Here is a 16310-nt window from a genome sequence, read left to right as displayed (position 1 = left end):
AATTAATTTTGTTGGACGATAAATTTCTCTGGAAATTATTGCGATAAACGATAATATTGTCGGCACCGTTTTAAGACATAATGATAGTATATAATAATAATTCAAGTACATCCTTTCAAACATAACTTTTTATTGAACATTCAACATTGCAAATGAAATGTGAAATAATATTAAAATATATAAATTATATATAATAAATAAAACAAATTAATTAAATTATAATAAATTAATTAAATCACACACAACCAAAACAATAAATTAAATAGAGTCAGGCTGGAAAACAGAGCTCTCTCTCTCTCTATATATATATATATATATATATATATATATATATATATATATATATATATATATATATATATATATATATATATATATATATATATATATATATATATATATTAGAGATGTCCCGATCCGATCACGTGATCGGCGATCGGAGCCGATCACGTGATTTTCAAAAGATCGGAATCGGGAGAAAAAAAATCGGGGACCGGGATCTTTTTTTTTTTTTTTTTTTTTTTGTATTCAATGTTACAAAACAAAAATGACCATGTTCAAGTCTTAAAGTCATCCTGAGGCCTTAGTTTTGGTTTCAAATGACAGAACATCATGTATGTGTTGCTTCTTTGGGGCTTGTTTTCATAGACCTGGTTGCTTATTTCTCTCAAATCTGGCAACAGAGTGGGCGCAGTGTCTAATTGTAGCAGTAAGCTAACGAGTACTGATAAGCTTTATTTTGTTTTGATCCAATGCTGCACAACTGAACTGATCCAATGCTGCTGTGAAAGAAAGAAGCTATATCCATGTTGGATAGAATATCCAATTTAAATAAAAAAATAACCTTAAGGGACAACTTGAATGCTTTTTTTTCTCTTAATGCATTGCATAAAGATCGGATCGGGAAAAATCGGTATCGGCAAATTGTCAAAATCAAATGATCGGAATCGGATCGGGAGCAAAAAAAGGTGATCGGTACATCCCTAATATATATATATATATATATATATATATATAAATAAATAAATAAATATGAGCACACATTATCTCACAAGCAAAAAAAACCTCCTTAAAACAAGTCAAGTGTACAGTCCACTGTCAAACACCCAGATGCCTCAACAGGCCATATCCAAATCTGTTTTTCTAAGTTTTCGAGCAAGGAACACCAACATGTTTGCATTGTCGGGCGGGGGCTCTCCATCTCCAGCTGCCGTGTTTGCTCCCAGCTGGGAAAACGGAATGGGGTGGTTGTGTTTTAGGTGGTTTAAAATGCGTGGTATTGCCTGCTTTTGTCGCTACCTTTTTTAAACCAATGCGACACACCGCCCGGCTAATTCAAGTCCGTAGGTTCGCCTCGTTGATTTGGTTTGAATTCAAAATACTGCCACACCGGAGAATAGAGATGTGTAGGTTTTGTAAACAATTCCATTTCACTTTAAATTCCCCGCGAGTAAGTCACACATTGTCTCCCGCTTGTCGCTATATTATTAATTTGGCTGCGACGCTGCTGCACGTGCACGCGGAGTGTCCTGACCTGGCTGTGTGTCAGCCCCGCCCCTCACAGCGCCCCTGGCAGCCACAGCGCTCCAGGCTAAAATGCTGGTCACATCTTTATGTAAACGGCAATTTATCGAGCTCAGAAAAGTTATCGAGTCCATTTTTATTTATCGTACGATAAGTCAATTTATCGATTATCGCGACAGGCCCACACACACACACACACACACACACACACACACACACACACACACACACACACACACACACACACACACACACACACACACACACACACACACACACACACACACACACACACACACACACACACACACACACACACACACACACACACACACACACACACACACACACACACACACACACACACACACACACACACACACACACACACACACACACACACACACACACACACACACACACACACACACACACACACACACACAGCATGCAGTGATCTGGGGACACAGAGTGAGATTGATGACGAGCCACCAATCGGCTTCAGGCTAGAGATGGAGAGATAAACGCATCACATTATGGCCTATTTGTTTTGACTAATTAAAAGGCAAATTAGCAGAGTTAATAAATGGATTAGAGCTCTGTGTACGGGTGTGTGCGCGTGTTTGTTGAACTCAAAAACTTGTCCTGTTTTTCTTGAAACTGTGACTACGTTTTCAGCTGCAGGCTGAGATGTCCAAAGCAAACACAACCAGAAAGAGAAGAGACAGAGACGACCAAAATGTGCGGAGCTTCTGGGCCTTTGTAGCATGTCATAACCCTCTCCCAGATTTCTACAGTGTTTTCTGGCATATATATAAAAGGCAATATGCCAAAAAAGACACTTTAATACATTCATAGATTTAACAGTATCCTAACTAAATGTAACACATGACAGTAGGCTGTGATGTCACACCATCTAATGAATAAAGAGAGTAAAGAGGGGAGAACGAGGAAACCTATAAATGAAAACAACACAGCTGACAGATTTCTTTATTTGTATCTTTGTCTCAAGTCTACAATAAAGACCGGCAAATCTCATGAATGAGTTTTTTTTTAATGAAATATATAACAGCGAAAAACAGCATCAGGATTTGTATTGTCTAAACTTGATAATATGCACTAAAGATAAAGAAATGCAAGTGCTTTTCACTAGAAAACGGGAGCAGATACATCTAGGTACCCATAGGCAGTATCGGCACTATTTCAGTAATTCAATACAAATTCTCTTTACTTTAGAGGTCAAAAGCACCAAAGATGTGCAAACTCAATCATTAGTAACCAACACAGTCTCCAATAGATGACTCAAATCATCCCAAAGCAGCAGGTAGTTTGTATATCGATATTAAGTGGCACAGACCTGTGTCCACAATTACAACAAAACCACTTACTGTACACTGTATGCACGCTGTGTATTGTTTGTCTGCAAGGAAGTTATGCAGTGGGAGGAGGGTGTGTATACACAGTAGATATAATAACCTAGGTCAACATGTTGACAATGGACCCTTTGACTGATGGCAGGAATATAGGAAAACAGATTGTCACACACACACACACACACACACACACACACACACACACACACACACACACACACACACACACACACACACACACACACACACACACACACACACACACACACACACACACACACACACACACACACACACACACACACACACACACACACACACACACACACACACACACACACACACACACACACACACACACACACACACACACACACACAGCATGCAGTGATCTGGGGACACAGAGTGAGATTGATGACGAGCCACCAATCGGCTTCAGGCTAGAGATGGAGAGATAAACGCATCACATTATGGCCTATTTGTTTTGACTAATTAAAAGGCAAATTAGCAGAGTTAATAAATGGATTAGAGCTCTGTGTACGGGTGTGTGCGCGTGTTTGTTGAACTCAAAAACTTGTCCTGTTTTTCTTGAAACTGTGACTACGTTTTCAGCTGCAGGCTGAGATGTCCAAAGCAAACACAACCAGAAAGAGAAGAGACAGAGACGACCAAAATGTGCGGAGCTTCTGGGCCTTTGTAGCATGTCATAACCCTCTCCCAGATTTCTACAGTGTTTTCTGGCATATATATAAAAGGCAATATGCCAAAAAAGACACTTTAATACATTCATAGATTTAACAGTATCCTAACTAAATGTAACACATGACAGTAGGCTGTGATGTCACACCATCTAATGAATAAAGAGAGTAAAGAGGGGAGAACGAGGAAACCTATAAATGAAAACAACACAGCTGACAGATTTCTTTATTTGTATCTTTGTCTCAAGTCTACAATAAAGACCGGCAAATCTCATGAATGAGTTTTTTTTTAATGAAATATATAACAGCGAAAAACAGCATCAGGATTTGTATTGTCTAAACTTGATAATATGCACTAAAGATAAAGAAATGCAAGTGCTTTTCACTAGAAAACGGGAGCAGATACATCTAGGTACCCATAGGCAGTATCGGCACTATTTCAGTAATTCAATACAAATTCTCTTTACTTTAGAGGTCAAAAGCACCAAAGATGTGCAAACTCAATCATTAGTAACCAACACAGTCTCCAATAGATGACTCAAATCATCCCAAAGCAGCAGGTAGTTTGTATATCGATATTAAGTGGCACAGACCTGTGTCCACAATTACAACAAAACCACTTACTGTACACTGTATGCACGCTGTGTATTGTTTGTCTGCAAGGAAGTTATGCAGTGGGAGGAGGGTGTGTATACACAGTAGATATAATAACCTAGGTCAACATGTTGACAATGGACCCTTTGACTGATGGCAGGAATATAGGAAAACAGATTGTCACACACACACACACACACACACACACACACACACACACACACACACACACACACACACACACACACACACACACACACACACACACACACACACACACACACACACACACACACACACACACACACACACACACACACACACACACACACACACACACACACACACACACACACACACACACACACACACACACACACACACACACACACACACACACACACACACACACACACAAATTAAGCTTGGCTTGAGCTTTACATGTATTTGTCATGCTGACTAATTTATGTTCCTAATTATAAAAAACTTATTGGACTGACTCTGACAGTGAATAATCTTAGAAAATATACATCGACATTTAAAGAGCATTTGGTAAGGTGCTGGTGGTAATTATTGCCCCGCTCTTGAAAGACTCCCTGAGGTAAGTAAGTAAGTAAGTAAAAGTTTATTTCTAAAGCACCCCTCCCAGCACGAATGCACAGAGTGCTGTACAAAATATAGCAGTCAAAACAATTAGGCCAATATGGCACTAAGGCATAATAATAACAAAGCATAACATGACAGGAAAATAGAATAAAAACTTAAAAACAATATACAAACATGAAACCAAGTGCAAGAGAACCAGTGATCGACAGTGACAGGACAGTGACGTGATGAACGGCCTAAGACTGCTCAAACGCCTGCTTAAATAAGTGCGTCTTTAGGTGTCCCTTGAACAGGTTGAGGGAGGGAGCCGATCTCAGGACCGGGGTAAGTGCGTTCCAGAGTCTAGGGGCGGCCGCCCCAAACGCCCGGTCCCCGGGCGTGATACTAAACACAACTCTCACACAACAGTGACATAACACCCTGCCTCACACCACCACCATCTCCACTCACACTGTTGATAGTTGACACACACGTCAAACTGATTAGAATCTTGGACTGTTCCATCACAAAACAGGCGAAACCTGCCTAAATCCTAACTAAATTAACCTACATTTACTTAACATTTTCCATCCATCCATCTTCTCCCGCTTATCCGTGGTCTGGTCGCGGGGGTAGCAGTTCCAGCAGAGAGCCTCATATGTTCCTTTCTCTGGCCACATCAACCAGCTCTGACTGGGGGATCCCAAGGCGCTCCCAGGCCAGCGAAGAGATATAATCCCTCCACCCGGTCCTAGGTCTACCCCTTGGTCTCTTCCCAGCTGGACGTGCCTGGAACACCTCCCAGGTGGCATCCTTATAGGTGCCCGAACCACTTAACATTTTAATACCAGAATAAGTATTTTGCCAGACAGCCAATTTCACTAGCAAACAAAAACAAAAATTGGCAAACAAGAGTTTCATAATACAAACGATAGAATAAACAAATTCCCTCAAAAATGTTATGCCTGCTTGCCAAAGACAAAACCTTAATCACACTTGAGATCTCCAGCTTGTTTATTCAGTTGAGGAAATTCCGGTTGTCTAATGTCGCCAATGTTTACAACACGGCAAATATTTTTGAAAATAGCCAAAGAACAGCTGTTTCTGAGGAATCATGTGCCAACACAAATATAGCTGCTGCTCCACCCCCACTTCTTACTTCCTTTGACTCATCTTTTTAGTTAAAACATTCAGTTTAAAATTCAACTGATGTTTGTTTAATAGTATTTCACAACAGAAGCAGGGAAGCCCCGTCTCACTGTGTTCTATATTCTGCAGATCTACACGAATTCATCCAGTGGGATTTGTTGCCTGCTGGGATGATAAACCAATTCCATTTCTAAAGTGTCTCATTAAGAGCTTCAAAAATGTGTCAACAGAAGAAAAAAAAGCCACGTACATACTGATAAATTATGAATCTTTAAAGTCATTTTTCATGCAAAAATGGCAGGACATGCTCTTTTTAGTATCTGAAACATAGAGATATTCTTCTTATCTCCATTTGAAAATAATACCATCATATTTAACTGAATGTCTTATGGGTTTTGGATGGAATATCTTTTTTTCTTTCTTTGTGGCCTCGTGAATCACAAGGATAGTGAACGCACTACTCACTACATGTGTGTGGATGAGCGTGTGTGTCCGTGTTGTGTTTCCATGTGTGTGTTGGTTAAGTAGCACGAGTGACAGATGTGGCAGAAATCCCTGCTTATTTTTCCGGACCTGGTCATATAGTCAGAGTGTATTGTGTGTACAGTATAGTGTGTTTCCAGGCCTTGAGTGCAGTAAAGTACAGATGCCAGATAACAATAGACTGTATGTTCATGTAAGAAGAGCCCCCACCTGCTGCAGTATGACATGATGTAACGTAAGGATGAGGCTGTCTGACTGACTGACTGACTGACTGACTGTCTGTCTGTCTGTCTGTCTGACTGACTGACTGACTGTCTGTCTGTCTGTCTGTCTGTCTGACTGACTGACTGACTGACTGTCTGTCTGACTGACTGACTGACTGACTGACTGTCTGTCTGGCTGTCTGTCTGGCTGTCTGTCTTACATTTCACCTTTATATTATCCAAGATGTATTTAATACTAACGTAATCAGTGCCATTAGAAGTGGTTTTTTTGTAGCTTTACAGAATGTCTTTTATTTATTTTGTCACTTTACAGAAAGTCATCAGAATGAATCGGAAGGTTTACTCGAGTAAAGTTATGCTGTAGTTACTTTAACCACCCATGTTGCACCCCTGCGACTTAATACCACACGCAAACATGGGTTTTCCCAACATAGTGTTTTGTGTGAAAGTAAACAGTAATGATGGTAACTATACAGTAGCTGCCTGAATTGTATATTCCCTACTGTATATAACTGGGACATAAACATAAAATAAGCAGACTAGAGAAGAAAGGGAAAATGAAAAAATGCAGTGTTGTGCATTTATAAAAATGGTTTTAAGTAGGATCAAGTGTATCAGGTGGTGACAAAAAACGAAACATAGCACAATGAGCAGTGTGAAACTAATGCTTCACAGCTGCAAACATTGTAGAGAACAAAGCTCCACCTAAATGGTGGTGTGACCTAAATGACACGGTCCATCTTAACACGGCTGTAAAGATGCTGCTGTGGGAACATATCTAGACCCTCCAGAAAAACTCGATTCTGCAATCGCAGAATTTACCGCATAATCAGCAAAATGGCGCAGATTTTTAAAAGGCCGCATATATTTATCAAAAGGCCGCATAATTCCCGCATTTTTCCACACAAAGTTGAGAAGAAAAAAAAGTGAACTCGTCTTGACGTGACGTCATCAGCTCTCGCATCACAGAATGTAAACAACACTGTATAGAGTGAACGTGTGGAGCTCACACGATATAGAAAACACCAAGATGAAAAAATCTAATCCATCTCATTCACCGACGAACATTTCTACTAAAGACCGGGCAAAAAGTGGGGGGAAACTATTCTGCACCCCGTGCAACTGTGTGTTGGAGCATAAGAGAAAATCGACGGTGACGACCCACTTTGATTCATTCAAATATTCGAAAATGCTTTCTGCTGCCGCGGACAAGAAAGCCAAACAACTCACGTTCACCGAAGCATCAACCTCCAAAACCCTTTCGAGGGCTACAAGAAACGAAGTGAGTAGCCTACAAGATTGAAGCTGGTCAGATAACGAACGAGTAAATGAAAACAGAATGAGGCGGAGAAGTGTGTGTGTGTGTGTGTGTGTGTGTGTGTGTGTGTGTGTGTGTGTGTGTGTGAGATTAAAATAGCCGAATTGCTTTTACAATAAATAAACATTGAATGTGTTTAATAGAATAGTAAAAGGGGTTTAACGTTAGTGGTAGGTTGTGTGTGAGAGAGAATAAATAAGACAGCCCAATATTTTAAAAAATTGTTATTCTTTTTCCCCGCATATTTCGCAACTTTCCACAACTTCCCGAAATTTCACCGCATAAAATCACATAAAAACCCCGCATGTTTAATCGCATAATCAAGGATTTTTGCCCGCGTTTTTCTGGAGGGTCTACATATCAGTGATTTTAGTGAGCTGAGAATCATAAAGCAATATTACTCAACACAAAATGGACTCAGGTGTATCAGTACTGAATGATGAATGAATTCTGAAGTTGAGGTTTCAAGACTGCCTCGGTCGGTATCTACACTGCAATCAGACAATGACATGGAAAACAATAGACACCAATAACATCCCTGCAGTTTCCTTCACATCGCCCTGATCGGATATCTCTGGGCTAGGGGATAACATTTCAGGCAAACTTTACTAGGGCTACTATAAACTATGATAATACATGTGTTGAAAGATATGCGAGAGAAATGTACAGAGCAAAACAAAAACAGATTTTATGACGGACAAAGATGAAGGGCCTTTTCTTTGTTGTGGTCAGCGTGGCAGTGTGAGGGGGGACATCAAAGTGCAGATGATGGACAGAGATGAGAGAGGAAAGGTCTGGAAGCCATGTGAAACAACAGGAAGAGAGAAAGACATATAGGCCTGGCAGTAAGAGGGCAGAGAGGAAGAGTAAAAAAAATAGAGGAAGTAGGAAAGGAAGGCTCAGGCAAAAAACGAGAGTGACTAACAATGGAAAATGCTGAAACATCATTTCACATCTGTGCACACAGTCGCATTAACACACACTCGAAAATGTTTGGTCAGATGTACGATGAAAATGTAAAATGTCATTTTTAATTCGCCTGGTCAAGAGTTTGAAAACAAAGCCCAGCACAGGCTCGATCTGTTCTCAGCAGATTTCACCTCAGCCCTGCTGTCAGTTCAGTGTGGCTCTCCAGAGGAAACACAACGAACATCTGGCTATTTGTGATATTTTTACTCCAAAACCACAGTCGCGCAAAATCTAGAACACAGCCTCAACGTGAACTCTTTATTTGCACTCTTCAACTGCACCAGTCTCCATGTACAGTAATGAAATACATATGTTGTAGGATTTCTACAGGTCTACCATAATGTAATGTAGAAAATTGATTATTGATATTAAATTACCAATGCAATAATGCAAAAAGGGGTTTTGCTTGTTTTTAAGACATGAAGAGAAGAAGTGCACATTGACAGCTGTAGCACCATGTGTTTGAGAAGTGAAAGTAGTATTAAGGAAAGAGTGTTGTAGTTGTAAAACCTTTGTTTTCAGAAGTGTGTGTTTGTATATACATCTCATTACCCCGCAGCACACACACAACCTGCCAACGTGCAGTCCTGCATCTGGCTCTTTGGAGTGTGTGAGTGTGTTATACTATGTAAGAACAACACCTTATATTCCATGACATTTTAAGCACTGCTTTCATCTCAATCAGGCCTTCCATGACTTGTCTTCTGCAGAAACTCCCGACATAAACAAACTATTCAGTCATACTTCAATGTGCAAAACTAGCTATAAAATAGATAAATAACTTAGTCATGAAATGTAGCGTAAAGATAAAAACTTCCAAGCATATACCATAGAGTGGCGTGGTCGGCAGTCTGCAAAGGCTGATCGCTACTACTGAAATCAGGGCTTACACACAGCTAGACCCCTCCAAACACACACACCGCTACATTTAGCCATTTCTTATTAACTTCGCTGTCGCATTCCATCAAGAGCAAATTGGTCTCTGACAGATTTCGTTTTATTAAGCGGAGGAACTGTAGGACAGCGCTGAGTAGAAGCAGCTGGAGTCGAGACATTACATGTGATGATCAACAAGTACTTTTGGTAACACTGCTGAAGGAAATGCATGCATATACAAATATAGAAATGATATAGAGAAAACAACACTTGATATCATCATTAATCTTCTTCTCCCTTGCATTTTCACTCCCTAACGCTCCTTTGTGCCATGGCTTTGGCCGTGTCTACATTCTGGGCGGGCTGCAAAGAGGCGTGAGATAGGGCAGCTGCACACATACACACATACAGTCCAATTCAGATGCTGTTAATATGCCTTCACTTCTTCGTCTTTCCTACTCTTTTCCCTTTTTTTCTCTTTTCCGGTCTGTATCAAACCATCCCTTTTGTTCCTCCTCATGGGACCAGGTCGACCTCTAGAACCAGGCCAGGATCCCCTCGCTGGAACGAGTCCTGTGGGAACTGACTTGTGGAGTCTGTCTGCGTAATGACTGCTCTTTATCCCTGAATGGACCATGGTGGGCCTAAGTGAATAATGACTAGGGGTGTGTGTGTGTGTGTGTGTGTGTGTGTGTGTGTGTGTGTGTGTGTGTGTGTGTGTGTGTGTGTGTGTGTGTGTGTGTGTGTGTGTGTGTGTGTGTGTGTGTGTGTGTGTGTGTGGCAAACAGGAAAAGATGATGGTTGAAAAAACTGTAAACAGCAATTAGTTTATCTAGGCATGACTGTGCATTGTTATTTTTTGTGAAGCGATAAAGGTCTAACAAAACTTTGATCTCATTCAAGCAGTTTGGTTTACCGTGTATACTGAGTAGCTTCGTTTGTGCACAAACACTCATGGCCAGTGTGGTGCCAGCCTGAGCCAAATATGCCCATCCACAGACAAGCCAAGTGTGTCTACGCAGACACACACACACAGGTCCTTGAGGAGCCCTTGAACATAGCAACACACACTAAAGAGGATGGCATGCTACAGTTGAAAGATTATCGGTCAAAGGCATTCGTCTATAAATAACTGAGCGATGGGGGAGGAAAGTACCGTTTTTTAATGAGTGTCTACTAAAGGAAAGTTGACTGTGGACATTAGCAGGTCAACTGGGAGCATGTGTCCAATCCAGATTGTCTTTTTTGCTCTCTGTGTTCGTGTGCTGCAGGTAGCTAGTGGGCATCAAGATATCAGACAGGGAAGTCTCTTCTAACTCCAATTAACCTTCACTAGTTTGACCTACTTTAACTATTAAAATAGCATTCTCCCTACTCTACCCAGTGCTATATTTGGCAGAGGAGACTTATTGTTTAATATTTAGTTGAGGGCCCAATTTGCTTAAAAAATTTGAAGTTTTGACATGTCAATGAGTGAGGTTAAAGAGTCCTCTATTAAACGCCCTTTCCTTGATGCAATGTTTGGGCTATCGCAGACAAAAGTCAAGACATTTTGAGAGATACTGGGTGACATCTATAGTCGTAGGTCTAAAGGTAACTTAATTGTTAGGGCAACCAAAACTGGGCTGCATCAAAACTCTTACAGTTTTTGCTTTAGTGCTATATCAGAGAATAGGACATCAAATGATGCATAAAGGCAAGCTGTAATGCTATTGCTTACAAATACAGCATTTTGCTATAATCAGTTAGTCAAATCCATATTCGTGTTGCATTTCTTTCCTTGGCATACTCTCCTCCTCTGGCTCCTCTTTTGATTCGTTTTGAACTATGGAAATGAAAGAATGCATTTGTCCTTTTCAAAACATCTGAGAGAGTAATTCAAAAGCTTCTCTTTTTCACCACTTGGGACAAAATTTAAGGCATGGTCCACTAAGCTATATCTGAAGGCTATATCAATCGAGCATGTTACAGTGCTGGATAACAACATTTTCTAAAATCCCTGCCTGTTCTTAAGCAAAGAAAGTTGTTATATTTTGAAATGTTGATTCTACAAATGTTTATCGAGTCCTTCGACCCTCTTGTCACATTCACACAGCATAATGGTGTTGCCATGGATGCACCACGGGAGAGTCTTGTTTTTATTTCCAGCGTCTCTGCCTACTTTTAATTGCCCTGCCATAGTCCCAGTTGTGGCTTAATGTCATTAATACTTCAGGGTGTGGCAGTAACAATGTTTTAGTCATCCATAGCTGAGCTGCCCCTCGTTGGCATGCAAACTACACTTTATTTAAACTCTTGACTCTTGAGTGTCAGGTGGTCTCCTCTGAGGCTGCAGAGAATGACCTCCGACCTGCTGACCTGTACTTCAGCACAAATGGATTAACAGTGACAGTGGTGACAGTCAAAACACACAGAGGTAAATCCCATTTGCCCATCATGCTCCTGTTCTAACTGCCCCCGATGATTACTTTGACAAAAAGCAAGACGAGACGCTACACACACACTCACAGACACGTCACACCCACTTACTACGCCCTTCCCTCAATGTCAGTCACCAGCATATAGGGGCCCCTCTTTTGCCCCTCACGAGTAACATGATCCATGGACGACCTGAGGTTAGAGTTGGAATCCTAACCCACAGTAGTTGAAGACAAAAGAGTGACTGGTCATAGTTAAATGCTAACATGCAAACCATAAGGTGGTAGGATTATGGATAACATTCCTTCAAGCCTGGTCAAATAACCTAAATGGCAGCTCTTTATCATGAGGTTGAATCAAATGTTAGGTAAAATCCCCTTCAGAACAAGAAATAGCTTGTATCACCACTGTGCAAAACACTGCTACATCTCTATGGAGGCTTTGTTTCTGCACTACACATTGACTTTCATTTAAATGCTCATTCAAAACATCTCTACCAGCTGTTCTGTATTATGACACATTCAAATCCTAGAGTGATACGGAGAGGGTCGTTCAAAGGGCATTTTTTATGTTTGTATGGAAAGAGTTAGCATACATGCCTGTGTTGTAATGAATCTGAAGTCAGTGCTTCTGTAAACCCAGAGCTGGCCTTGGGGCTATGTGGGAGCTATGCATCGCAACGTAACACACTGCATTCCAGTCTACTCTATCACACCTTGTCTTCAGCTGTTGGCCTCCACTGAATGATTGAGTGAATGACTTTTATGAAACAAAGCTTTAAGAAGGAACTCCCAGCCCCACCTAGACCTGCATCAAGCCCTCAACAAGTACAGATAATAGAAGTAGTCAGGTCGTGCCAAGCAATAACAGAGGGGATTAGTTCAATGTCTGGTAGCTGTCACGTAGGAGCGCGTACCCACTAAACTAGACTATCAGTCTATGTGTGTGTGTGTGTGTGTTCAATTCATTGCTCATCATACATAACATTCGCTTGTGTCTGGAAACTGCCTGCCTTGCTTATCATTTCCCTGCAACCAGTTTTTGTATCTCTGTGTTTGTGCGTGAGGGACTGAGTCACAGTCAGACCAAAGGCAGGGTGAATAGATAGGAAGGATGGCAGTAAAATGGGAACAAAAACTGATGACTCAGAACTCAAATCCTCCTCTGTCACCAACGTTCAGCGGTATTAGGGTTTGTCATGTGATTTTGTACATAGCCAAATTATATTACCAAAGAAGCCAAGCTGGAAATAAATGGGACACAAAATCCCCTAACAAATGTGTTTGTTAATACAACCACATAACAACCCATTAAATAGGAATTAGTGATATAAAAGTAGAAGATAAGCACTCACTCAAAAGCTCTATTGGAGGTCTGTATCAGAGCAGACAAAATGACAGGAATATCTCTCAATCTTTGCGTAGCTGGCAGAGAGAGAGATAGTGTAAGTTAATGTATAACCACTGAGAGTGGGACTACAGGAGGTAGCTTTACAAGGTCAGCAAAAATAAATCAGAAAAAACAACAAAAGTCAGAACAGGCTGCACCAAAGAGAATTGATTTCCCATTTGTCTTTGAGTTGACCAACTTTGTTTACACGCGTATAACAGAAAGAAGAAATGGGGGGTTAGGGTTCGTTTAAGGGTTTTAAGGCCTCCTGTGATCTCTGTATCCTTTGAAGACCTGAACACAGATGGTGAGTCCGTTGAGAGGAAATCCATCATTTCTGACAGGACTCAACACCCCGATTACCATAAGTGTGAAACTGTGAATCCAAGCAAACTTAGGCCATGTGTCACCAGTCTCTCCTCCCTGGTTCTCTCAATGGACAAAATGTGACAGTCACCTTGGACCTGACCAGCATCTCTCTCCACAGCAAGGACTATGTTATTATGATAGAGCAGCAAAAGTCCATAGGAAAAACACAACACCAGAAAGACATCAATTAAAAATAAGACATATCAAATTAAATTAATTCAAAATCATGGTATAAAAAGGGGTTATTTTGCCATATATTTACTTTTAGAATATGCACATTACATGTATGTGGGTCACTTTTAGACGTTTATGTGACCAAAAATCAGAGTTGTAGCACTAATAGTTCACACTATCAACAGGTCATCAGCACTGCAAACTTACGGATTGTGACTTTCTTGGGATCAAACTGGCGGATTTCTCCCTGCAGCCTTTGCAGTCTCCCCTGAATCCTGCAGGATCTTCTGAACACCATGCCTGCCTCCATCTCGATGGCCAGGAAGATGTCGCTGGCATGTCGAGAAAGATCGGAGAGTTGGTGAATAATGTTTACAAGTGTATGACAGCCAACCTCATCCAATGAAGAGAACAAGACGGGTTTTCGCAGTTTTCCTTTCCCGTTTTCTTCCCTCGGTATCCAGCCATCACACGGCGATAACCTGCTAACACGCCGCGGCTCAATGCTCCTCTGAGGAAAGGGCATATTTATTTCATACCAATAACTCCAGCGGGACCAAACACTGTTCGCGCACAAACCTTACAGCTTTTAAAACAAATCCAAGAGTCATCGCCGTCCTGCTATTATTTGCGAAGCAGTAAAATCCTTCAATCCCGCCATATTTTTGTTTTTCAAAGCATGGGACTTTGTGCTGCTGTACACTGCAGACGTTGCCTCCCAAAGTCTATTCAAATTCAACCCGACTGAGTGCAGGCTGGAGAGAAAAGAGAAAAAAACACAAGGAAAAGTAGGGGGGGAATAAAAACCCGGAGAATACTATAACCACCTGTAGCAACTGGAACTGGAGCCAGATATTCAAACAGAGGCTTTACCTGAAAGTCAGTTACACGGTCTGATGGAAAACATGGACCGGAGCTCCTCCAAACTGAACCGGACGGGCTGGGGTCACCAACAGACTGAAAAGATAGAAATCACAGCGTGAGGTTTAAAGTTAGTATTTTATCATGGTCTATAAACCACTATGTCTAAGAATAGTAACTCACATTCACTTTGACTCCTTATTTCACAGCAATCCCTTCAATTATGAATAATATAATAACTTTAGACTAATACCTAACCTTTAATTCCCTAATTTAATTTGTTTAATGTAAATACCCAGAAAAATGTTATGCAAATTCAGGTGAAGAGTTTGGTCAATTAATGTACCTTTTATTCAAATGTAATAGTTCTACTCCAAGTAGCATAACAACTTCACTGTAATGTCACATTAAATGCAGATCTAGCCTAACTCCTAAAACTCATGGAGATAACATTTACTTTTTTTAAATGTAGCCTATCTTTCTTTTGAAAATGTGAATAAATAAACCTAATTAAATGGACATTATATAAGGACATGATGTACCTGTTCGTTTAGGATGTGTTGTGGCATGTTGCTAATTTCCATAGTTAGCTAACCATAAGCATTGCTAAATTACCGTTTCGGGTTATTTATGCTTTTAGCGTGTATTTATATGTAGGCTAGCAAATAACAATAAATCCTGACGGCGTGGGCATTATTGTTATCTGTTGACAGCGGGTGAAACTATATTTTCTGATATGTAATGAACGGCCCACCAAACACCTAGGTCGTCGGTGGACAAATTAAGCTTACTTTAGTTAAAACTTTAACATTAAGTAGCATTAGCCTACAATATGCAACAAAGAAAATGTATGTAACAAAGCAAATGTTGAATGTTTGCTCATACCTCTTAAAGAACCCTTGGACAACACATTATGTGAACACTTGTCTGATTTATCTCCTCTCAGTGTTGGCTACTACCCAAGGCATGTTTGTCCTGTCCACGGCCTGGCATTCCCGCCGCCGCTCTTTAAATTCCAAAGAGCAAACTAGCATACCTTTTGCACCCTTTAGCTTTCAACCTGTGGCCTTGCATTCTTATAAAACAATGTCCAGTTGCTCAAATGTGTCTCTGTAGTGTTAATTGTGCCACCTGGTGTCTTAAAGTGCACACAGCACCTCCATAAGAGTCTCTATATACCAATTAATGTAGTGTTTAGTTTACACTGTCAATCTTTTCAATACTTAGTGGAAATGTAACAATTCCTCTCATATTGGTATGCACACCGTGGCTTAATAATATATAAGATTGTTACAATTCTGCGACA

The 16310-nt window shown here is 40.6% G+C and overlaps 1 protein-coding gene across 1 annotated transcript in view; it reads right to left on the bottom strand.

Moving 5' to 3' along the window:
• The window catches only part of LOC307014920 (NHS-like protein 1), a 100872-nt gene extending 85980 nt beyond the window's left edge, over positions 1 to 14892 (bottom strand). Inside the window, 1 exon segment of the mRNA XM_079643177.1 lies at positions 14351 to 14892. Within this exon segment, the coding sequence (XP_079499303.1) occupies positions 14351 to 14669 (319 nt within the window). The 5' untranslated portion in view covers positions 14670 to 14892.
• Positions 14893 to 16310: the final 1418 nt, after the last annotated feature.

The sequence above is a fragment of the Notothenia rossii genome, assembly GCF_949606895.1.
Source record: "Notothenia rossii genome assembly, chromosome: 8".
Taxonomy (NCBI): Eukaryota; Metazoa; Chordata; class Actinopteri; order Perciformes; family Nototheniidae; genus Notothenia; species Notothenia rossii.
This window is presented reverse-complemented; position numbering and strand designations above follow the sequence as displayed.